The sequence below is a fragment of the Trachurus japonicus genome, chromosome 9 (genome assembly GCF_045865225.1).
Source record: "Trachurus japonicus isolate A0001 chromosome 9, Traja_1.0".
NCBI classification, from domain to species: domain Eukaryota; kingdom Metazoa; phylum Chordata; class Actinopteri; order Carangiformes; family Carangidae; genus Trachurus; species Trachurus japonicus.
The window spans coordinates 13,797,261-13,821,448 of record NC_140915.1 but is presented as its reverse complement, the minus strand read 5'-3'; the positions used below and the strand labels follow the sequence as shown (position 1 = coordinate 13,821,448).

At 42.5% G+C, this 24,188-nt stretch overlaps 1 protein-coding gene across 3 annotated transcripts in view; it reads left to right on the top strand.

The window, feature by feature from the left end:
* The first annotated feature begins 907 nt into the window (after positions 1–907).
* LOC146981077 (transducin-like enhancer protein 4) overlaps positions 908–24,188 on the top strand; it is a 42,224-nt gene continuing 18,943 nt past the window's right edge. The window contains exons 1-7 of one of the 3 annotated variants that reach the window (XM_085786027.1): positions 908–1,010; positions 1,437–1,522; positions 3,481–3,544; positions 3,700–3,744; positions 16,574–16,636; positions 20,575–20,649; positions 22,840–23,041. In XM_085786027.1, the coding sequence (XP_085642153.1) occupies positions 966–1,010; positions 1,437–1,522; positions 3,481–3,544; positions 3,700–3,744; positions 16,574–16,636; positions 20,575–20,649; positions 22,840–23,041 (580 nt within the window). In that variant the 5' untranslated portion in view covers positions 908–965. Of the gene's footprint in view, positions 1,011–1,424; positions 1,523–3,480; positions 3,545–3,699; positions 3,745–16,573; positions 16,637–20,574; positions 20,650–22,839; positions 23,042–24,188 lie in introns of all 3 variants that reach the window. The other 2 variants (XM_085786026.1, XM_085786024.1) reach the window with 2 other exon arrangements.

Below are 24,188 nucleotides of genomic sequence, written 5' to 3'. Positions count from 1 at the left end.
TACCAGAGCGAGCCCCCCACGTGGGGAGTCTGCATAAATCGCACCCTGATGGAGGCGATTGGACGGCGCATCGATGATTGGCACGAGGGTGGAGCGCAGCGTGCACGCTCCTCCGTCCCCATTGGCTGCCTCTAATGGTCGCTCCTCCTCCAGACCACACACCATTGGCTTTTTTGGGGGGGGAGGTGGGGGGGGCTTCGCGGAGGAGCCGGGAAGTTGTAGTTCTTTTTAGCAGACGCACATCTGTAGTGCTTATTATCGACTAATATGAATTAAACTACACGTCCCAACGTCACGGTACGGGACCCCTGTAATTGTTGTGAATATGTAATTGCGCTCGTATACGACTGGTTGCTTCTAAATTTGGCTTTCGCCGGGGCAGGCTGGCTGGCTGGGGCTGCTACAACAGTCTGCGAGGTGGTCGCTCGCTCCTCCGGTGCTGCCTGCGTGAGGATGTCAACATTAACGGAGGCTGCTGCTGGAGGAAATTAACCCGTAAACGCGTGACGACGAGACTGAGAGAGAAGCTGAGCGCGCCGGGGGTCACGGTGTGCCAGAAGTCGATGCTTTGTAGTGGGAAATAGAGGATCTGTTGTTAGTTCAGTGGGAGAATTTAAAGCTTTTTTGCGCATAGAAAAAACGCGCTGGAGGTTTTTTTATTTTTATTTTGGAGAGGACTGAAGCAACTCCTGCTCTGATGATCACACTGAATGGACTTTTTTTTTGTTTTTTTAAAAAAATAGTCTCTCACTATCTTTGACCCGGCCACAGATCTGAGGATGTTTTCTCTCTTCACGGAACCTGCACGTAGCCCGCACACCGACCACTGACTGACCTTTTACGCACGGAGAGGGAAGGAAGGAAGGAGGGAGGGAGAGGAGGAAAGATCCGTGCCTGCACATTTATTTATTTTTTTCTTCTTTTTTTTTCGTGTTTATGTGGATGAACTTTGCAATACATTTTTAATGATTCGAGACCTGAGCAAGATGTACCCCCCGGCACGGCATCCGGTAAGTAGAGAGAGAGAGCAGCAGCAGCAGCCAAGGCAAGTGTGTCAAAACAGCGCAGATTAACAGCCGCGCGCCTGATGCGTAATCAGTTTAGATCAAGTTTCCGTGCCACTGCGCGCTCGCACGGACAATTGCGCTCATTGTCAAACCGCTGCAGCTGTATGTGTGTGTGTATGTGTGTGTGTATGAGAGTGTGCGTGGGTAACCGTGTGAGGAGACTGTGAGAAACCAAAAAGCCATCCGCATCACAGAGGCCTATTGTCATCTACAGTCTTGCCTCTGTGTGCCAGTGTGTATAAGTGTGTGTGTGAGTGTGTGTGTGTGTATATATGAGTGTGTGTGTGTCGTGATACTGAACTTTGGTGGCTCAGTTCTTCCTCTCTTCCCCTCACATGCCGTTTGGTTTGGGTTGAGGTCCCCCACCAGCCGGGACAGCCGTTCAAGTTCACTGTCACCGAGTCCTGCGACCGGATCAAGGAGGAGTTCCAGTTCCTTCAAGCCCAGTATCACAGGTGAGAGTCTGGAGGAAGAGTGGCACGAAAACATCCTCTCATCGGCCATAGGTCAACTATTTAATAATAATAATACAACTTTCAGCAGTGGAATGAAACGAGATTAATAAAGCCATATCTGAGTGACAGCAAGTAGTTAAGTAATTGATTGGTTGAGTGACAGAAAATTGATAAGGAGCAGTTTTAATCAAATAAATGCAATAAGGATTTTTTTTAAAAAGAAAGAAAATTTCCCCCCAGATTCTTCATTGTCAGTAATTTCATTAGTTTTCTTACACTTTTATTGTGAAAAAGGGAGAAATATATTGATTATCTCATGTTTTGGACTGTCGCTTTATATAAAATAACAAATGAAAAACTCACTTGTGAGTATGGGAAGATGTCATTGTTCATCATTTGCAGACATCATAAAGAGCAGATGATTAATGAGAGAATGGATGTGGATTAATCAATGGTGATAATAATAGTGTTAGTTGACCTCAGCCCACATTATAAATTGAACCCCCCGCACCCCCTCCCCACCAGATTATGTTAGAAAGAGGTTAATGTCTGTGATGCTGACCTGCCCTGCACCACCAGTCATGTGTGACTCATACAATATCACCAGAATATTAAGGAAAGGCATGATGCAATGCCATGAAATATAAAACAGGATTTTTTTTTTCTTTTTGTGGAGGATTTGATTGAGACGTAAAACACGCTCGGTGTGAGGTAAAATATCCATCTGGAGATCCAACAAACCGGTTCCCCTCTGATCCTGCAGATAGAGCCAACAACACACTGCCCGTCCACGTTTTATTTTTGTTTTGTTTTTTTGTCTCGGGTCCATCGCTCACTCAGTCTTGGTGACTTACCACAGTTAAACTCCATCAACCTTGGTATGCACGTCTCTCTCTCCCTCTCCATCTCTCTCTCTCTCTCTCTCTGCAAGTGCAAGTGGCGTGAAATGCTTTTTTTTACCCGACATGATGAAGTGTGAAATACATTGCTCGGGGAAGAACCATGAGCACGACACCAATGCATAATAATCGCTCGCCTCTGGCCCACCTTGTAATTATTACCCAATCACCTGGTGAGATGAACCGGCGGTCCGGTTTGCGCCGGGCCAATCCGGAAAGGAGCTGAACCGAGGACCCGGTGCACGCTCGCCGCATGTGATCAAACTGCTGCATGCCGGTGAAATCCGAACAGCAGGGAGATGCTGATTTGATGGGGAAATGGGGGAGTAGGTGGGAGTAGGTGGGAGGGTGAGAGTGGGGGGTAAGGGTGGGTCAAAAATACGCACTGAAGTGAATATACATCAGCCTGAGAGTCTAACCTTTAAATCCCTCCTTTTATCCGTCAGCATCCTGACTCCACCTGCACCAGTTTGATACCATTACTCACCTGATGCTTTCCCCCATAAAAGCTTCCTGTAGTGATACATCACAGCTTCCCAGTTACGACCAACAATCTGAAAGAGTTGAGCTTTAGTTGTAACCACACTTGTAAAATGGATCCTCATTATGAGGTTGCTTTTTTGTCGATGGTGCAGTTCGGGGCGTCCACTCGCACTGTAAGAATATATGATGAGTTTTGTGTGGTTGTCTATTGATCCATTAATTACTGCACAGTACCTGCTGAGTAAGTGTCTTCTGTGTCTGCAGGGCAAACTAGTGTGTGTGTGTCTGTGTGTGATTCAAGAGACTCTTTCTTTCTTTTTTCTTTCTTTCTTTTTATGTTGCACTCAAATTTAGAAATGCAAATGTAAAGTAACAGGATGTAGTCACTTAAAGGTTCAGTGGTCTACAAGTGACACCTTCATTTTAATCCTTTAAAGTTTCCGTGGTCTTTTTGTGACAAACAGTATCTTGATTTCAACTGTTTTACTTTTTCATTGTGTGTGTGTGTGTGTGTGAGGGTTGCGGTGGGTTTGGTTGTGACAAACACTAACATAACGTTTTGTCTCTGCCACACAGTCTGAAACTGGAGTGTGAGAAACTGGCCAGTGAGAAAACTGAGATGCAGAGACACTATGTCATGGTGAGTGCCATTGACTACCTGTGTATGTATGTATGTGTGTGTGTGTGTTTGTGTGGGTGTGTGTGCGCGTGTGTGTGTGTATGTGTGTGCAAAAAGCAGAACAGAGAAGACACGTCTGTCTGACCTTACTTTGATCTTTGTTTTGTTTTTTCCAGTACTACGAAATGTCATACGGGCTCAACATCGAGATGCACAAGCAGGTAGGAAACTTTTTTTTTCTTCTTTTTTTTTACCGTCTGAGTGTAAAAAGGAAGTGAAACTGATTCCTCACTGTAGAAGGTGGCAGATAAATGCAGATGGTGTAAAAAATAAGATCAACATGCTGAAATCTGTAGGTGCTGTCGGTTCAGTTTCAAAACACACCACCATGTTTTTTCCAGGTACAGTACAACAGACTGATGATTATAGATACACAATACCTATGTTTCATTTGTTTTTACCTCCTTTTAATCACTGTTTCTCCTTGTTGTGGGTGGCTTTCTGATATTCTAGTGTTTGCTTTCTCATAATCTTAAACAACACTTCTTTTTTAAAGTTATTTCCAGACAGAAAAGACAGAAATAAGTTCTGTTTACTGCATGATATAGATTTACCATGTAGCAACTTGTCATGACAGCCACTGGTGACATGTAATTCGTGTTTTTACACATTTATTTGTTCTTTTCAACATGTTTTTTTTAAATTTCTTATCATATTTTACTTGTCTTTTAGAATAAAACACAAAAGAAATACAGTTATACAGTTACAACTTGAGGAGCAAATCAAACTGAATGTCTGAGTCTTTGAAGTTTTTGAAAACACTTTTGGTCCTGCGCTAAGTTCAGTTAAACAATCATCTGGGCCGAGCCTAGATAATTCAGACAATGATTTACAACATGAGAGGAACAAACTGGGAACAGTAGTGTGTTAAATATATGTTTCATAATGGGATGATGTGTGTGGGGAGGGGAGAGAGAGGGAAAGAGAGAGCAGTGCTTAAGAATTTCTCCCGTCTCTCATTTGTTCTGTTTCAGCGTGTTTTGTTCCCTGGTGAGGGTTGAGCAGTAATTTCACATGTGAATAATAATTTCATCAGTTTAATTGAAAGAGAAAATGGGCTGAGAAATGAGTGGAGTGAGCGAGGATTTGGCCTTTAACGAGCCTTTACATTACTGCTGCCTTTTTTAAACACGGAGGGTCATTAGCATAAATGTCTGTGTTAACCACACATCAGCTGCCAGGCTAAATGGGCCACAGCTAACCAGCTACATCCATTTCCAGGGACATGACGTGTGTGCGTGCGCGTGCGTGTGTGTGCGCGTGCGTGTGTGTGTCTCTGTGTGTGTGTGTGCAAGCGCTCGTAAGTATGACAGGATGTGATAAATGCTCGGTCTTTGTCTTGCTGTGTGTGAATCTTTTTGTGTGTATGTATATTATGTGTTTACATTGCATTCTCTGTGTGTGTGTTGCGGGGTGTCTGTATAACAGCCCGTATGTATACTGTACATGTTTGCTTGGTGTGTGCGTGTGTGTGGGTCCATTTGTGTGTGTGTGTGTGTCTGTATGTACACTGTAGTTGTTGATTTAGTTTCGTGTGCCCTATTTGTGTATTTGTGTGTGTGTCTGTCTGTCTGTATGTGCTCATATATTTTAGATGTTTACTAGGGGGTATGTGTTGGTCTTTGTGTTTGTTTCTGCTGTGTTGTGTGTGTGTGTGTTTCCCTGTGTGTGAACGTTGCACACACACACTGACACACACCACACAGCTTTTTACTGGCACACTAATCAGACTTGTTTGATGAAATATGGGTTGTTGTCTACTATAAATCCTGCTGTCTGCTGCTGATGGTATGTGTGTGTGTGTGTGTGTGTATATGTGTGTGTGTGTTTGTGTGTCTGTTTTTATTGGGGGGAAAAGGAAGAAAAAACAAAAAGCGATAAAACGTGGACGGTGGCTCTACTCTGTCTGGTGCCCAATGATTTCTGTCAGGAAACAGTTTTGGAGAGTGAATCCCTAGTTTCTGCCAGAAGCCTTTGTGTGCTTGTTTTCAGTGTATGTGTGTGCGTGTGTGTCTGTGAGCCTGTGTGTGTGTGTGAGTTTTGGAAGCAAATGATTTCGACGTGCAGGCTGTGTGTTTGTGTGCAGCGTGCACGGGCGTTAATGTGTGTTTTCTATCCATGGCATTCAGTGCAATGATACGACGTGTGTGGCTCGTTGAGTGGAAACCGAGATTGAAGAGAGGGGATGGGGGGGGGGGGAGGGGGAGGTGGGGGGGGGGGGCAATGTTGTTTGGGAGGGGGGGCAGCTACAGTCCCATTAAGGCAGTCGGCCTCCGCTACCAAGTGAATTGCTAATATTGCTTGTTTAGCATTTTCTGGGGGTAATAGGCCCATTGATTTTTGGCTCTGCTCTCTGTTTTATTTACACAGAAGGGCTCTGGTGCCCGGGGAGTGAAATGTACCAACGCTCGTTAAAGAGAAATTGACTCGTAGACGGAGGAGAGGACGGGCGGGCGGGGTGGAGGGGAGGGGAGGGTGGTGGGGGTAGTAAGCCGGGGAGGAGAGGAGAGGAGGAGGAGGAGGAGGAGGAGGGATAAAGAGAGAGGAGGGTGCGCGGGGTGTAGAGCATGGGACTGAGCTGCGAGAGGACAGCTAATCAATTGCAAATTAGCGAGGCTGAGAGAGGAATAAAGCGAGCGAGGGATGGAGGGATGGAGAGGGGGGAGGGGGAGGGGGAGGGAGGGAGGGAGGGGGGCATAGGAGGAGAGGAGAGGAGGAGAGCGCGGTGAAAGAAGGAAGTAATAAGACATTTTTATACTGAAGAATGGCAGTGTTTTCAATGAGCTCTGACAACTCATTTCACTGCAGCGGATAAGGAGCCATTTGTTTCATTTGGTGGACTGTGGTCACGTAACGCTGCATTCACAACCAGATTAAAAGCACGGAAACTGTAAATCACAGTAAATAAGATTTTTTTTTTTTAATGACGTCCCTGTAATTGTTTCTATACATTTTTTGGGGGATGTTTACAACTGTAAAACTTTCATATCAGGACAAAGACAAAAACAGATTCAGATTTTGCTTTAAATTCGACCTGTGTGCGGAGCTGGACGGTGAGAACGGGGGGGTCGGGTTTAATCTGAGCGACCTTGAGATGGCTGTCTGAGAGAAGGGGTTTGACATTTTGAGAAGTTTTTTTTGTTCACAGAGTGAGGAGATGAAAAGATGGAGACCACTCCCACATCTGGATTGGTTGACTAAGTTTAGCATAAAGACTGGAAACAGAGGGGGGAGACGGCTGTAGCCTGGCTCTGTTCAAAGGCAACAAAACTGGCTCACTAATGAACCTCGGTGTCTTGTTCTGTTTATCCTCATTTAAACTGGTATGAAAATGACAATCTGCAGTTTTACAAGGTGTTAATGCACATCAATAGTTCTTTTTTTAGCAGGATGCAGTGATTCACTGGCGTGCCTGCTGCCTCCAGCTGTTGCTATAACCCTGTTTTTTTGTTGTAAATAACAATATAATTCTGGAGTTATTTCTAAAAGTTGATAAAACAATCTCTTTAATGAGTTGGTTCAAGGGGCCAAAAGTTGAATTTTCATACATACTCGCTTTGCAGCTTGAGCCGTCTGTACATCTGTGTCGCTCCCTTTGTTTTTTTCTCTCCCTGTCTCTCCCAGCCGATCTAACTGTGTCTTTCACACACCCACACACACAGACACACACACACACACACATGCCGTCACAGGGGAATACAGCCTTTATATGGCGGGGTCCATTAGGTGTATTAGCTGGTGGTGAAAAGTGGTGCTGATGTGGTGCTTACAAAGCTCCACAGGGGAGATGGACATTTGATCTTCTATCTGACCCAATCTGACTCCAGGGCTCCTGCCTGATCTAATTTCTTTGTTGTTAGGAGCTGAAGTGGGAGTATTCAAACTGTTTTTTTTATTTTTTCTTCTTCATTCTTTTGGGCAACATCTTGTTAAGTGGTTATTGCCTTGCCAGGGTGTTTTTTTTTGGAGCTCACCGTGCTAAAAGATTGCAAATGCGTTATCTCAGGAAACCATATTCAGTGTTGAATTTCTACTTTAGCCTTTTCCTGCCGTGTTCCCAGGTGTTTCGCACCATTTATTGCATGTTGTTGATCTGATCACAAGGGGCAAACCATAAAATACAAAGTTATTCTACAGTACATTCTCTGACTCTGCTGCTGCTGCTGTTTGCTGGTTTTTCTTCTCTTCTCTAACTGGAGGAACATTTCTGCAGGGACTCACACACACAAGGTCAAAGATAGATTCAGCGCACAATGATCTTACCTCAGAGGTTGCAGGGCTTTATGTGACCACAGAGTCCTCTAATCTACCAATAAACTTCATGAATCGACCTGGTTTGAGTCCTAACCTTAGAACACTCTCTGGCCAGTCGTTCTTTTTTTTCTTTCTTTTTATCCATTGTTATTATTGTTTATTCACTGTGAAGCCACTACTGACACGTTCAGGTCAAAGTTAAAGCCACTGTTCTCGGCAGAATCACATTCTCCTGGTTTGTACAAACCACAGGACACTTTTTCGTGGAGAAGAAAGAAGGAAAAAAACAAAAAAACAACAAAAATGAGCCTTGGCTTTTTTGCTTTCGGTGTGTGTGTGCTGCAGTGTGAACAGACGTGTTTGCCAAACAGGCTGACATCGCTGCACTCTGGCCGACAGTCACGATTGTTTGCCATTGATGTAAAATGTCACCTGAAATTGGTTGTGTTGCCTCGTGGAAAAGCATATCCATTTCTTTTTTCTTTTTTTTTTTTCTTGGTCCAGCGCTTTTGTTTCCATTTCTATGCATGCCAACATATCAGATCTCTTAAAATACACTGATTGGTGGTTTAGGTTGTAGATTTATTTGTGCTTGTTTGATGATCTTTCAAAATAAAAGGAGTTTAAAACTAGCTTTAAAGTACTTAATTGAAGTTTTACCTGTTTTAGTCTGATTACAACACAATATATTATGGTTTTACCAAATGTTTGTTTGATATTAAATAGTTGGATCTATATAATGTTAGTTTAACACCAAGGAGGACTAAGAAAACCAGCAAATTTAATGTGAATTGTGTAGCATTTTAATGAAATGACAAATCCATTCATTGTCAAGATGAATTTTCTGTCAAACAACCAATAGATTGACTGTTTTAGCTCTAAACTGAATGAATATTACATCAAGAGCAGCCGTTAAGAAAACCATGATGCAGATGCAGTTGTGTTCCAGACAGCCATTAGTTTCCATTCACTTCTGTGTGGAAGAAGAAATAATTAGCAAACTCAGTTAGCTGATATTTGCTTGAGTTGTGTAAACCATCACAGCGAGCGTGACATTTGCATTATTTTTCTTTTTTTCAGAATGATATCATAGTTGATTAGTCCTACAGTTTAAGCCAGAGACTGCCTGCCACCTGTCACACTGCTCTTGCGTCCTCCACATCCAGTGTTTCCTCCCCTTTAATCTGAGGGGAGCACAACAACTACAATGCTACTATACACCAGTTACACTGCCTGCTCTCTTCTCTCTCTTTGTTTCCTTCTTTTTTTCACCTTTCCATTCCTATGTTGCATCTTTGTCTCTTAAGCCCCTGACACACCGCCACGACGCTTCCCGACGCGTCCCGACGCCGACGGCTTTGGCCGACGAGTCTGTCGCCTCTCGTCGGGAGAAAGGAAAAAGTGAAACACACTGCCCCGACTGCCGACCAGAGCGACTGAGTGGCGAGGACTCCCCCATAGAAATACAGACCCATACAGACCAGGGGCAGCTCTGCTCACTGTTCATTCAAACAAACTAATGCCACTGCCACAGTTAATTTCATCAATGAGACAACATTAATCTCCCCAAAACAATTTAACCAGCCACGTTTTAACGGCGCTAAAGCCGAAATTAAAACAGTTTTTAGCAGCTTACTGCTGTGGCTCGGTTGCCGCGAATTGGCGATAGGCGATGCTAATTTCTGTTAGCCCGTCTATGGTGTTTTACATTACACGTTAGCATTAAGCTAGCGAGCTTTATATGCTTAGTTGTGAGCTGTGTGTGTTTTGAACGTTGTTTCAAACTATGTGGGTTTGATTGAACATCTTTGATGTTTAAATATATACAGTATATTGCCGCTTAATATATTGCTTTACTCCTCTTTTTATTTTATATACAATTTTTACTGTAGGACAGGCTAGGACACCGTTTGTTTACTGTGGTCACTTCCGTCCCTCCCACACACCGCGCTGATTCGCTTAGGGCACCGCCAATCAGAATCGCCATAGCTAGCACACAGCCAATCAGAGTACCCGACGAGTCTACTCTCCCGACGGCCGACGAGTCCCGACTGAGCATGTTCAATCGGCCCCGACGAGATCCGACAAGAGCCGAGGCTCCCCGACGGAGAGGAACACACCAAACAGACGAGCTGCCGACGCCGTCCGACGAGGCACGACGCCCGACGGTCGGCTCGGTGTGTCCCTGGCTTTACTCTCTGTCCCCCACTTCCCCTTTGACCCACCATGGTGTCACACTCCCCTCTGTGGCTCACATAGGAAACTCACCTCAGTAAAGTTTAATAGCCTAGTTCCCAGGGAAGAGTTGGTGATGGCCACAAACCTGCACAGTAACAGTATAAAATGTTCAGCTGTAAGACTAACAGTGCAAATATGTTTGAAAAGGTTTCCACCCTTTGTGGTGCTAAACCAAGAAAACAAATGCAGGTCATGAGGAGAGAGAGAGAAAAAAAGCCAGAAACAGCAGCAAATGGTTAAAAATGTGATTATTCCTAGTTATTTAATTGTTCATTCAACAGTGATATAAACAGATAAACAGCAGTGCTACAGATATGTAAAACTGTTGGGCTTCTATCTGAATCCTAGTTGAGGTTAAAACATCCAAACAAAAAAACAGAATTCAACAGAATTAGGATAGAAACAACAGAACATAACGAACTGACAGACGATATATACACGTTGTATCTGTCTATGTAAGTCTGTATTGACCAAAAGAAGTTACACCTTTCAGTTCTACAGTTCCCACTTGTTGCCATGCTGCTCTTTCCTCCTTCGCTATTATTGACTATTGATTGATTAGACATTGCCACATTCGTCGTACTGAAGAACTGCACCATCCACAGTTTGGTCCAACCAAAGAAGTTTCTGTCAACGCTCTACTTTATATTTTCTACTAGTTATATTAACTCTCTCCGAAATACTTCAAATTCAGTGATGATGGCTCTGGGTTATAAACTTGAAGAAGGATTGGCATGCCTGGCATGATAAAAGCCACTATTTACCAACAAGTCTTCATAATTACACCAAAAAACACTCACACACATTGCTTGTCCGTGCCTTCTAGCCTTCAACACATGGAAACGTTTTATGATCTAACGCCTCTATCAGCAGGAAGACATCCCATAAAATTCAGTCTCATGGAAGAAAAACGCTGTGGTTAAAGTTTGGTTTGGTTTAGGCACAAAACAGCTTGGTTAGGTTCAGGGAAAGTTTGGGGCAAAATGGCCACTTTGTTAAAGCCAGGGGAGCTTCGTTGTCATGGATAAACATACAGTCATGCATTATTTTGTAATTTACCAAATATTAAAGATACTATATAGATAGTCTTTATTCCACAATTTCCATTGGTGGACAGAGTCTGGTCGCTGGTTGGACTCCCAGCCGAGACGATCTTTACTGCAAGTCATCCCCCCCGGTCTTCCTCCCTGCTTTCCCATCTCTCTACACTGTCCTATCAAATAAAGCTATAAATAAATAAAGGATAATTTAAAATTCTCCAACTCTGTGGTGAATGAATGGTGAAGGTCATAAAAAAATACCACAATATTGGATTGAAATAGTGGGGAAAAAAAGTATGAGAGATGCCAAAAATTAGATTTTGTCATGTAACTGTCTGTCACTCTGCTTTAGACAAAGGTTTAGGAGCTTCCTCAAGGCTTTCTAGCTCATTTCCAATCAGAAAGTGAAGAGTCAACAGATTTGAACAACATATAAACCATAATTCTAAGCTGTATTACCACAAAAATTGTTAATAATAATAAAAAAAACATCTGTCGACCTCAGAGGGTTCAGAGAACACCTGATGAAACCGGCCTGATGGGGTTTTCCTCATGGACGACTGTCGACCGACCCCCCAGCTGTAAGATAATGAGCACCTCCTCTCTACGTCAACACCTAGCACTGAGGTGCTGCAGAGCAAGGCACTTTAAGTCCCAACCCTGTGCTTCAGTGGAGTTTTTCGGAGGCTAATATGTACCGGGCAGCTCCCTGGTGTGTGCACAGATGTGAGGCAGCACCAAGCTGAAAAAGGGCATGTGTGCACAGCAAGTCTTCCATGGATAAACGTTAAATATAAAATGAAAATGTCAGTGTTTTAGGCTGTGTGTGTGCAGCTGTATCTCGCAGCTAATCACAGGTAAGATGAACTACAACCCTCCCTCGAGCCCCCCCACCCCTCCCCTCCATCTGTCTGACTCTAAATGTCTCAACAACTCTACAACACCTCTGAAGTTTACTGGTTTTGAAAGCTCAGCACAACGTTGAGACATCAAGAGGAAGATGGATGACAGAGATGTTGTTTTAGGATATTTTCTGACATGGTACCTTAGCTTGAAAAATCATCTCTGAATGATAAATGAACCAAACTTTGAAGAGTGAATAAGACCCCAGTGCCTCTGCCTTTCCGTTACCTTGAGCGCTCTTTTGGAGCTCAGGGCCTTTTCTAGTTAACACCTGTTTTCTCCAGACTGGCAAAACTTTGCTGCTTCTTCAAGAAGCAACTCAGACATCAGGTATCCACACTACACAAGTCCTCTAAAGGAGAGACTTCTAGAAACGCCACTAACTTGGTTTAAAAACCCACGTTTGCTTCTTGATCGAGTCTTACTGTACCAGTCAATACTATCAACGCTAAATGCAACATAATTGACGATTAGTGTTGTTGACCTTGGTGTCTTTCTTGCAACAAACCAACTGCAGACTAGACAGGAGCATCCCCAGTGCTGGCGAATGGTCATATGATATACACGGTTTCCTATAAAATTGGAATAATCTTGTTTTCAGACACATTCCTCTCTTTATTCCTGTTATAAAGGTCAATTGTGGTTTAATTTTCACACAGTGAAGAGCTATACACTTTATCTATCAAGAATAAATCAGATTGTTGAATCATTTCATGAGAAGAGGATAAAAAAAATACATTATTCCAACTGTATGAGCAACTGTGTGTGTGTTTTTAGACCATGTTTATGTGGACTTAGATTCTGTTTTGTAAGTGGCTAAAATGGTAAAGTGGATAAAAGTATTGGAAAAAGTATTGGTGTGGATTTAGCCTTACAGTTTGTGTCTTTTTTTTGTGAAAGTCCTGCTTTATACGGTTAGACAAAACAATAAGATCATTAGTCGTTGTGCTGCTTGAGTTTATCCTGACCAGTTCTGCCAGTGGATTGATCTTCCTGCATCCTGGTAATGACTGAGCCTAAAAGCTACACGCTGCCTTTTAACCCAAAGTGATTTAACATAAAACAGTTTGTTCTGACTACTGAAGTAATAAAATTAGAACTTGATGATGAAACACCATGGATTAAATTTCAGTTCATCTGTGTTAAATGGGATTAACACTTTAATGCCAAGTGTATCATATTTGATACATTACAGTTTTAGAGACCTCTACGTCATCAGTGTCATAGTTTTTCTTCTAAAAAGTCTTAAACTGCTAAACTGTGAGCAATACATTTAAAAAATGCGGGATGTATCAAGTATAATACGAATTAAACTTAAAGTAAAGATATGCAAATTGCTTTTTTTGTTTGTCAGAAAGTCCAACAAAGGCTCCAATTTCAAACAATTAGAAATTTCCGTCAATTATTTGATGCTTCAGGCTTTAAGGAGTTACGTCAACTAGATACGTTTGAACTTGAACTTAAGTAAACTGCTGAACAGTTGAAAAATGCATCTTTACCAAGATGCCCTCCTTCAAAAAAACTGAACATGACGATTGTGTCACAGTGAAGCGTTGGGGAAATCTCAGTTTCTACATACTGTAGATCTTATAAGCTGCAGGTATTAATATCATGATCTTTGTCGAGGTGGATCACAAATGTACAAACTCTGTTGTGTAGTTTTTGTATTGGTACGAATAAAAAAAAAAAAGGAAAGAAAAGGTGATGTTCATTCCTCTGTGCCCGTTAGTGTTTCTTTGTGAGTCTGTGTCTTTTGTCTGTGTTTGTGTTTGGATTCGAGTTGCACTACTAGCACTCCCTTTGGGACGGCGGATCAGGCAATTTCCTGTTTAAAAAAAAAAAATCCTACCTGATGTGGGGAGAGAACGAGAGAGTGAGAGAGTGCTGTATAATCTTTAAAAGCCAACCCCTGGGTTCAGTAAAAACATCTGCTGAATACAGAGAAGGCTGTGGAGGTGTGTGTGTGTGTGTCTAGCTCCTGTCTGTGTGCACGTGGTCGTGTTTATGTGTGTGTAGTGTACCATCTTTGCCGCAGTGTGGCTTGTGCTTGTGTCTGAAGGGTTTATATCAGCGGGTTTGCTCTCATGGCCTCTGGGGCCTTCTGTTACCACTGATACCAGAGCAAAGTTCACCTCTGTCAAGGATAAATGAAACAAGTGCCTGACAAGGTTAGAGATGTAGCTTCCTCTGCATTTGTGTCAGTGGACTTAGAGGAATTATCTCACTTCTAATGATTGTGTTGTTGTTGTGTTTTTTTCCTCCACTGGGTTCTTCATTTAGCTGATTAAGTCGACAAAAAAAAAAAAAAAAGGAAATCTCACACGTGTCTCATGCTCTCCTTCAGCGATCTGCTCAAGTGGACTCCTAGCTGCCTCCTGTGCTCCTCCAAAAATTCTCAAGTGGGGCCAAATCCTGGATTTATATTCACAAATCATCCATTAGACTGATGCTGATTGATGTTCAGGGAATGCAGTGGAGGAATAACCTTCCCGAGTCAAGGATAAATGATGTAGCTTGGTTGTTACTGGATTTTTGAAGCTGACCATGATTTCAATATGTAGGGGAAGAGAGAAAAAAAAATCCAATACCTAGGTGATACGACTTTAAATCAGTATCATGATTATTTCAAACATATCACACTCACGGCTCGCTTTTTTGGGCAATGTGACTGTGCTGCATTCACTGTCTACTAGTAGTTGTGATGGATAACATTCAGGCAGGTGTTTGCGTCCAAACGTCTCTGTTTCTGTCCACAAGACCCCCATGAGTTTTCAAACTAAAGCTCCAACAGTGTTTCCATAAGTCTCTCTGTTTACAGGCTTGAATAGTTTGGACTCCAGATGTAAATGTGATATATGTGGACGTAGCCTGAGGCTCTGTTAGCGCTCGCGCCGTCCATATCGCCAGCTTCGCTTTAAAGGGAATGCGGATTCACATTAAGTTGGCCGGGGCAGAGGTGGGAGACTGATTTATTTTACTGGCACATAGCATGAACAAAAATCTTGATATACAGTAGATTTGTTTTTGTCTGTGTGTAAGAAGAAGGACGTGGAATAAAAACAAAGTTGATACCTTGGAGGACTATCTATTGAATGTTGAAGCTGAGCTAGTATTGACTAGAATAGGATTTCTCCCATGGCTATGCTACATTTTTACCTTAATTAAAAAGCTTTCGAGTAATTGTTGTGATAGTTTACTACATGACTTGTGATTTATTACGAGTGAGAACAGAGGCTCTCTGCCTTTCACCTGCGTCTCATGGCTGAAAACCAACCTTGCAACATCAGTGTAGTTAGTACTTGGCCGCCGCCCCGGTGTCCCAGCTCTCGTCTTTTCGGCACCGCAACACAAACACGCTCTGTAACCCACAATCTCTTGTTTATGACTACACAGATATGCACGTTGTAACATCATATACGTTATATGATGTTATCCACCGCTCTATTTTTTGATTTTTCTCAGGCTTTGTTGTAAACAAACGCACATGACTGAGAGGAGGGTTAGCAAAACAGCGGAAAAGCGACCAGGCTTGCATCGTTCCTCTTAAAAGCCAATTAACAATTGTTGTTTATTTATACACAGAGATCATCACCAAGCTGCCAACTGCAGGCTCACAAGGCTAGAGGTGTAACACTCTGCATCAAGAGTGAAGATAGTGAAGGAAATATTTCTATAACTAATGAGTAGTAGCACTACTTATTTGGATACAGATTCCTGTTCCAACACAACATGTCAGGAAACAGTTGTTGAGGCAACAGCAATACAAGACCGTTTGTGCAGGTGGAGCGACTAAAAAAGTGTAGATTTGAAGACCGGATTGGTTTAAACCTGAAATCCTAATCACTAAAAAGAACCTTGATAGTGTTTTTGTGTACAGCAGATTAGCAGAAAGCCATATCACTCCTTCCTTGATTGACATTTCTCTTTTTAGGAGTGGTTAGTTCCTTGGGAAGAAAAAATAAAGAGCGTGATCACAACACATCTTAACCTTCTTTAGTCCGACATCTTGGCCGATGCATACCTGCTTTAGGGTAACTGGGTTTTTGTTTTGGTGACACCGGTGCTCATTACAGTATTTGTGCGCGGAGATCATCTCTCAGTCAAACAGTGTGGGTGGTGGTGCTGCTGTACTTGGATGTCTTTCTTTTTTCTGCATTTTTCTACAGATGAAGTTTTTAGTTTGTGTTTGTTTTGCTCTTTTCATGTTTGCCGCTGCTGCTGCTCATCCTCTCCTCCCTGCTCTCCTCCTGCTAATTACAACACTTAACTAAACTTCCTGAAATTTGACACGCGCATCTTCCTGTCAGCCAAGAGAGAACCACCAACACCAGACGTTTTGTACAATACGTGGCATGACTGCTGTTTCCCTAACAACTCACCCAGGAGATTTTTTATGCAAAAGCACACAAACACACACATACACACATGTAGGTTATTACTTTAGTTAAACACACATTAAAACCAGCTGTAGGTTGAGTGCAGAGGACGACTGTCTTCTTGTCTGTTGGTGAATTTGAAGGTGATTGTTTCCCGCGCCCACCTCTCTGTCTTGCAGGCGGAGATCGTCAAGCGGCTGAACGCAATCTGCGCCCAAGTCATCCCGTTCCTCTCTCAAGAGGTAAGACTCAAAAATGCCTGTCACTGTGAGTTAAGACGGAGGAGGGAGAGAGAAAGAGAGAAAGAGAGAGAAAGGAAAGGGAGATAGATAGGAGCCACAGAAGGAGGAGAAGAAGAAGAAGTGTGTGGTGGATTGTGAGGCAAAACAGACTGATATGGACACACACACACATACACACACTCACATGCATGCCCGCTAAGCACATACACACACACACACACACTCTCACACAGATTATCCTGGGCTAATCCTCCCTGCTCGGGATAGGCAGATATGCTCTGAACTTATTAAATGTCTCCCACTAACATATGCAGGAGCCAGTGGCTGAGTGTGTGTGTGTCTGTATGTGTGTGTGAGAGAGAGAGAGAGTTTATTTTATATATTTGTATTTGTCCATCTGAATGCACATTAAAATGTATTAAAATGCACCGTATACACGTACAGTAGTGGGTGTGAGAAGTGTGTGTATGTGTTTTTTTACAGCGTGTATATTATGAAATCTTGAGGTGTGTGTGTTTAGCTGATAAATCCTTCCCTATGGAGGAGTTGAAAGTGTGAGTGTGTGCGTGTGTGTGAATGAGTGCATGTGTGTGTGTGTATGTGTGTGTGTGTGTGTGTGTGTGTGTGGAGGGGTGGGAACAGCAGGAAGGAGTGAGTTTGGACTCCAAAGCTCTCCTCCAGATTAGCCATGGATTAGGAGGGTTTAGGGTGGATTAGGAATAATGGCATTAGACTGTGGTGCTGCTACACAGGCCTGAGGCCCGCAGAGAGGGGAGGCAGGGAGAGAGGCAGCAGCTTTTACCGCTTTGTTTTGATGCACAGCCTCGTTTACCCAGCGCGCATACGAAATGTAACACAATCGTATTATTATTGTGCAGCAAATCACGTCGACTTGTGCTCGCTTGTGCTCTTTGTTCCGTTTTTTTTCTTCTTATTTTCGTCATTTTCTCATGTTGTTTCCTTCCCACAGATTTTTAATTTTTTTGACAGTGGCATTGTTATCACCAATGGGATGATGCGTCAGTCAACCTACTGTATCCAGAAATAATTGCTCAGAAATATTTTACGCATGTGTAAGGACCAATATCACCATAGAAATGATGCATAATACATATAATTGTGTGTGTATATATATATGGATGGGATTAGGTCTTTTCAATACCGGCAGTGTTGAAATCTGTCACATAACTGAAGTCGTCATCTTCTTATGATCATTTTTTTGACTGAAATCATGATTTTACTAAATTTACACAACTTTCTTTAGGCAAAGTTATTATTAGTCTTTTGCAGACAGACATTTATAGTGGCAAGTTGTGAAATCTAACAAAAAATAACAATACAAAGTTTCAGTATCTTTGTCAAAACTCAAGTACAGCATACAGTAATTAACCTTTACTGTCATTTTGTGAATTTCTAAAATAGGCAGCTTTGTTTCCTCTTGCAGCAGCGTGAAAGTCTTCCTTACGCAAAAAGAACATCTGACATTGTTATGACTTCAGGTTTTCTGAGTTTGAGTCGAAGTAAGTTCGTGCAAACCTCCCTCCCTCAGCGACTGCAGACAGACGCCAAAGTATAGTAGCATTTAAGACGTTTGTTTCTGCATCGAGTATCACATTAGGATATAAAAGGTAAAATGTAATAGTAACGTAATGTAACGTAATGAAATGACAAACAGTCTCTCCATCCCAGATCTGTAGTCACAAGAATTAATCACACTAATGCTTTAAAAAGTATTTGCCATTGCTCATCAGGCTGGTGGTGGATCAGAGTGTGTGTGTGTGTGTGTGTGGTTCAGGCAGGTTAGCCTCTGTCTGCAGAGGTGTAGCTGAACTCAATGGTCAGGTTCATTTCCACACCTGATAAGCTCTTTCATCTCTGGCCTACTTTGATGTTCTGCTCTCCTGGATGAATCTTGCTGCTCTCTCTCTCACCGTCTGGATCCGTCTCTCTCTCTGTACCCTCTGGATGACTTTGCCCTGTTCGCTGTCTCTCCCTCTCCCTCCCTCCCTCATCCATCTCTCTCTCTTTCTCTCTCTACAAACACGGCTGTTTCTGCATGTCGATGTTTTTTTTGGTTTTTTTTGCAGCTGCACCATCTAGAGGTGTGTGAGCGGAGGAAACAGCGTCCGTAGAGACTTTCTGGTTCTGGCTGATGCGCCACAAACACATGTAAACTGAAACAGTGATATTCAGTGTGAGCTGAGCTCTTCCACACACCGAGCCTCTCCAACAGATCAGACTGTTTGATAACTTGAATTACACTTTATTTTGGACGCGGTTAGTAAACATGACCCGTTCCCCTGGACGTCTGCCAGTTTGGGCTTCTAATTCTGCTCTCTAAAAGACAGAATTAACTCGCCTGTGCAAGTTACACTTGACCAAGTCGTCCTCCCTAATTAGCTGCCCAATTTATCCACTGAACACACTACAGAGGAGGAGGAGGAAGAAGAGAAAGAAGAGGAGCACTCGTTTTGACCGAAGACGGAGCAAACTGCAGTGATGACTCAGAGTTTGTCTCCGCTTCTTGTCTGGTGGCATTTAAACCAGATCCGGTCGCAACCTTTGATTTTTCTCAGAACAACATGGTGGACGCTCAGCGGTGTGACTTGAGTGCTCAGGAAAAGGTAGAGCGGCGGGTCGTCCACTTTATCAGAAGGTCGCTGGTCTGATCCCAGTCTCCTCCCACTTTGGATGTCAAAGTGTCCTTCAGCAAGTCGCTGAAGTAAAGATCGGGAAACTTCCAAAAGTTGTCCCTTTTTTTTTTAAAGGGACAACAAGGAGTTTGTTTTTGGTTATAAAAAAGTCTCATATTAATGTGGATGAATCTATGTTACCCACACTTGTTAATGGGTCCATTTTCGATAAATATATCATTTTGTCTTATAGTTATTTTGTTATTATTATTAGTGGTCGGCTCGCCCAGAATTTCTTACTTTTCGGTTTCACGGGCGTTGTCCGGCGGGTCATGGGAATAACGCTGCCAAATTGCCGTTTATGGTCGGAACTACGATGGTTGTAGTGGGACCTTCAAGGCAAATTAGGTGACACTAGTCAGCCTGACCTTTGATGTGCATCCACAAACCAAAAAGGCATTGCTCATGTCTCAGTTATTTCTTTTATTTCGTACCATTCTTTACATCTCAAAAAATGTTTAACTCAGGATCAAAAGGTGTGGCGTGACGCTCCCGCTGATTCTGAACAAAAAAGCAATGAGTAAAATCATCGATATCACCTTTGCTTCACTCTCTGGCTGCGTCCGCCGTCCCCTTTATCCCCGCCCATAAGCACCTCAGAAACGAAATGAAATGAAGTGGCCTATACAACGGTATCTGATCGTCTACGAACCTCCGACTTGATCAATGAAAACATTCTTGGCGAATGTTTTTGCTTTCGTCCGTCCTGCGCTGGACCAAGAATTTCACTGTGCGTGTGGAGGCTCATGGGAAATGTAGTGTGAAAACACTTCGCTTTCCAAAAACTCCTCGTTGTCCCTTTAACCATTTAGTCCAGATATGGTAAAGAAAATATCCAAGTCAAAGGACAATAAAATACTGCAGCTTCCTCTGCTTCTGCATGTTTATGGTCTGTTTGATGAGCTGCACCGCGGCGTGTCAGGCCGTACGATAAAGTGAATGTGAGTCTGTGTAGACGCAGGCTGACGATGGCACGAACAGATGTGAGCTTGTAAGTGATTCACAGGTGTGAGGAGGAGGAGGCTTTTTTTTTAATATCCTGCCTTACCATCTTTATTTAATTGTATGGGAGGAATACGTTTGTAATGATGTTGTTACAGTTCCTTCTGTTTGTTCATAGATTTTCATAACCTCTCTGTAAAAAAAAACACAATTTCAGCAAATCTCTCTCTTCTCCTTTGTCTCAGTTGCTTTCTCAGTTTCTCACTTGCTTTGATTCTCTCTCTCTCCCTCTCTCTCTCTCAGCATCAGCAGCAGGTGGTGCAGGCAGTGGAGAGGGCCAAGCAGGTCACCATGGCTGAACTCAACGCCATCATAGGAGTGGGTGTATTGCACACACACACATACATACACACACATTGATATAGAAGATGCTTTAAGACCGGCCTAAAGCAGAGATAAATGGTGCAGGGAGCGCAATAGGAACAGAGTAATACCAAGAAGAAAGTGTTGTGCTAAATGCTGAAGGACGTGCAGTTTATTGCCTCCTCTTACAGATAAAGACAGGAACAGATCAAATGCATGTGCAGCAACCAAGTGAGTGAGTTTTTACCTAGTTCTACTTTATTCATTCACCAAAGTTCTGTTTAATTGTTAAACACTTTCCAACTTTTTCAATAAGCCATTGTCAGGATACAAGGTCAATATATATATGAAAAGATTTACAATGATAGAAACTAGTTTTTAAAAAGCCTTTTCATCACAGTTGAATGTCATTATGAATACAATAGAATATGTTTTTAATAGATGGTTATAGTTCACTTTCAAAGAGGTACCTGTCAGATGTCTTGTAACAGGGAATTAAATTCTTTGATATTAGATATTATCGAGCAGGTTTAGCCCATCACAGATAACGTTGATCATCACAGTACATGTTAAAGGGATAGTTCACCCTAGAATGATATTTCGCTCATTATCTACTCACCCTCATGTTGACTAAGGGCTGGAAGAAGTTTCAGATTCCTCCGTGGCTTCTCTGAGTTACAGGGGGTCTCGGCATAGCAGTGCATGTCCATATAACGGTTGCAAAGGGACACCGGAGCTCTTCGTAAAAAAACACACACAAAAAAACATCCAAATACCTCCATGATGCTCGTATGTAATGTCCGTCTTGTGCTGAAGCCCCAAATTGCATAATTGTCCCGAAAAAAATTAAATAAGTCTATATTTTAAGCTTGTTTGTAGCGGAAGCTTCTCGAAGCTCCTCTTCCTGGTCCGTCCAAATCTCGCGTGATTTGCGCCGGCGTCAGTATGCGTCAGTGCGGTTACTGCGAATCACGCGAGATTTGGACGGACCAGGAAGAGGAGCTTCGAGAAGCTTCCGCTACAAACAAGCTTAAAATATAGACTTATTTAATTTTTCGGGACAATTACGCAATTTGGGGCTTCAGCACAAGACGGACATTACATACGAGCAGCATGGAGGTATTTGGATGTTTTTTTTGTGTGTGTTTTTTTTACGAAGAGCTCCGGTGTCCCTTTGCAACCGTTATATGGACATGCACTGCTATGCCGAGACCCCCTGTAACTCAGAGAAGGGACGGAGGACTCTGAAACTTCTTCCAGCCCTTAGTCAACATGAGGGTGAGTAGATAATGAGCGAAATATCATTCTAGGGTGAACTATCCCTTTAAGTCAATAAGCGACAAGAAAAAGACACTGTAGTTTCGAGGTAACTTTGAAATAGTCTACAGTAATTGCTGTTTGTGAACGACCGAGCACTGAGAAGTTTTATTTTTCAACTGGAAAAGTATCCTGTATGTCTTGATCATCTAATTCCTCCTATTCCAAGAATAAAACCTCCTCAAACACACAGTTATTCACCGTTCCTATAATGTCTTGGAACGCTTTGCCTTCTCATAAAGTCAACACATAAAACATATAGTCATTTAAAAAACGACTCAAGGAACATCTCATGCTGCTTGACCATATAATACGTGCTTGCAAACCAGCACTTTTTTTTTGCAGCAGTACTTCTGTGTAATCTTATTATGTTTATAATGTTTGTTTTCCATTTTTATGTGCTAGACCCAAGAAGATTAGTTGTTCCCAAGGCGTCAACTAATGGGAATCCATATTGAACAATAAACTATCACAGTTCTTCAATAACCAAATTAATATTTGTGATCAGAAATAGTTATTTCTGCTTATTAAAAAAACACCTGATGATGTCGTTTTTAAGGGTTTTTTAAAACTTTAACCCAAACTACAAGATGATTAAATACTCCTAATAAAGCAGCAGAGAGAACAATGTGAGACATTTTTTCATTCTCATTCAGGTCGCTCTTTTCTTCCTCAACCAGGCTCTAGATGTTTTATACACTACTTTGCTAATATTAGTTGTTTTTTTTCATCCAGCTCTTTTATTTACTCTCTCTTTCTCTCCTCAGTTTTACAATCTGCCTGCTTCTTGTTCTCAGCTGCTTTTACTGTACATGGTGTGTTGTGCAGAGCGCCTCAGTTCAAAGTGTAGCAGCATTACATTAACCAGTGTTTCTGTGTCTGCTTCAGCAGCAGCAGCTCCAGGCTCAGCACCTCTCCCACGGCCACGCAATCCCCGTCCCACTCACGCCCCACCCCGCCGGCCTGCAGCCCCCTCTGCCCCCCGGGGCCGGGGCTGCCAGCCTGCTGACGCTCTCCTCCGCCCTGAGTCACCAGCTCCCGCTCAAAGACGAGAGGAAACACCACGAAAACAACAGCGAACACCCAAGAGGTAAGAGGAGGAATCAATACTGTATGTTTGTGCAGGTCTTTTTCTGTTTGTTGGCGTCATCGTCTGAAATGCATCATAGCATTCATCACTTCTTGTTAAACAGTCACAAGGGAAAGTTTTATTTGCCTTTGCTTACTGCCTTCTATTTTTAAATTATAAACATATTAAGTAGACCTATAATTTACAGTCAGTTGTCATTATTTTACATTTTTCTCTCTTTCACGCATCTGCTGACAGATTATTTATCCATGCAAAGGTGAAAACAATACAAATAGTAATTTAGTTTATTTGAGGCGATTTTAAAGGAGACATATTATGCCCCCTTTCCACAAATTAAAATAGTTCCCAGGTGTCTTAAAGACATATCTGTGACATGCTTTGGTTAAAATACCCCAAGGATCAAACATCACAACTCTCTTTTCATCCTCTCAAAACAGCCCTGTTCAGAACGGCTGGTTTCAGTGCTGGTCCCTTTAAATGCAAATGAACCACTGCTTCTACCAGTCCCAGGTAGGGGTGGTATTATGCAAATTTGAATCCTAGTTACATCACTGGAAGACGACTGAGGGAACAGCTCATAAAACCACGTGGATTTCAACCTAGGGAGCCTGCATGTTACAGATCTTTTTGTCAATTCTCACATTTTGGGGGCCGGAAGGCAAGACAAACACCCAAATATATGTTAAAGAGTCTTCAAAAAGTGACATTTCCATAATATGTCCCCATTAAAACTCAATAACAACCTCCGTATTAAATGCAAATTGATAAAACTTATGCTGATGCTAGCAGATGCTAATTATGTTTAATAGAAATCAGCGCTGAAGCTTTTGTTGTCTGTTTACATAATGGTCCCAAACCAAATGTTACACGTCCAGAATATTCGGTCACAGTTGAATTGCATCACCTCTTGTACTTGCTGATGCTTTGTTGTTAGTGCTCTGAATGAACAGCAGTTAAAGCTATTAAAAACTGATTTGTCATTATGCCATTTTAATTGGCCTAATAGGGAGCGATACCCAACCACCATGATGCCTCTTTTCTCCGGTACACACAGAACGCCTCTAATTCTTCTCTGTGCTGACTTTGAGCTCAAGCATTTAATTACCGTACATGGGGAGAGTGTGTGTGTGTGTGTGTATGTGTGTGT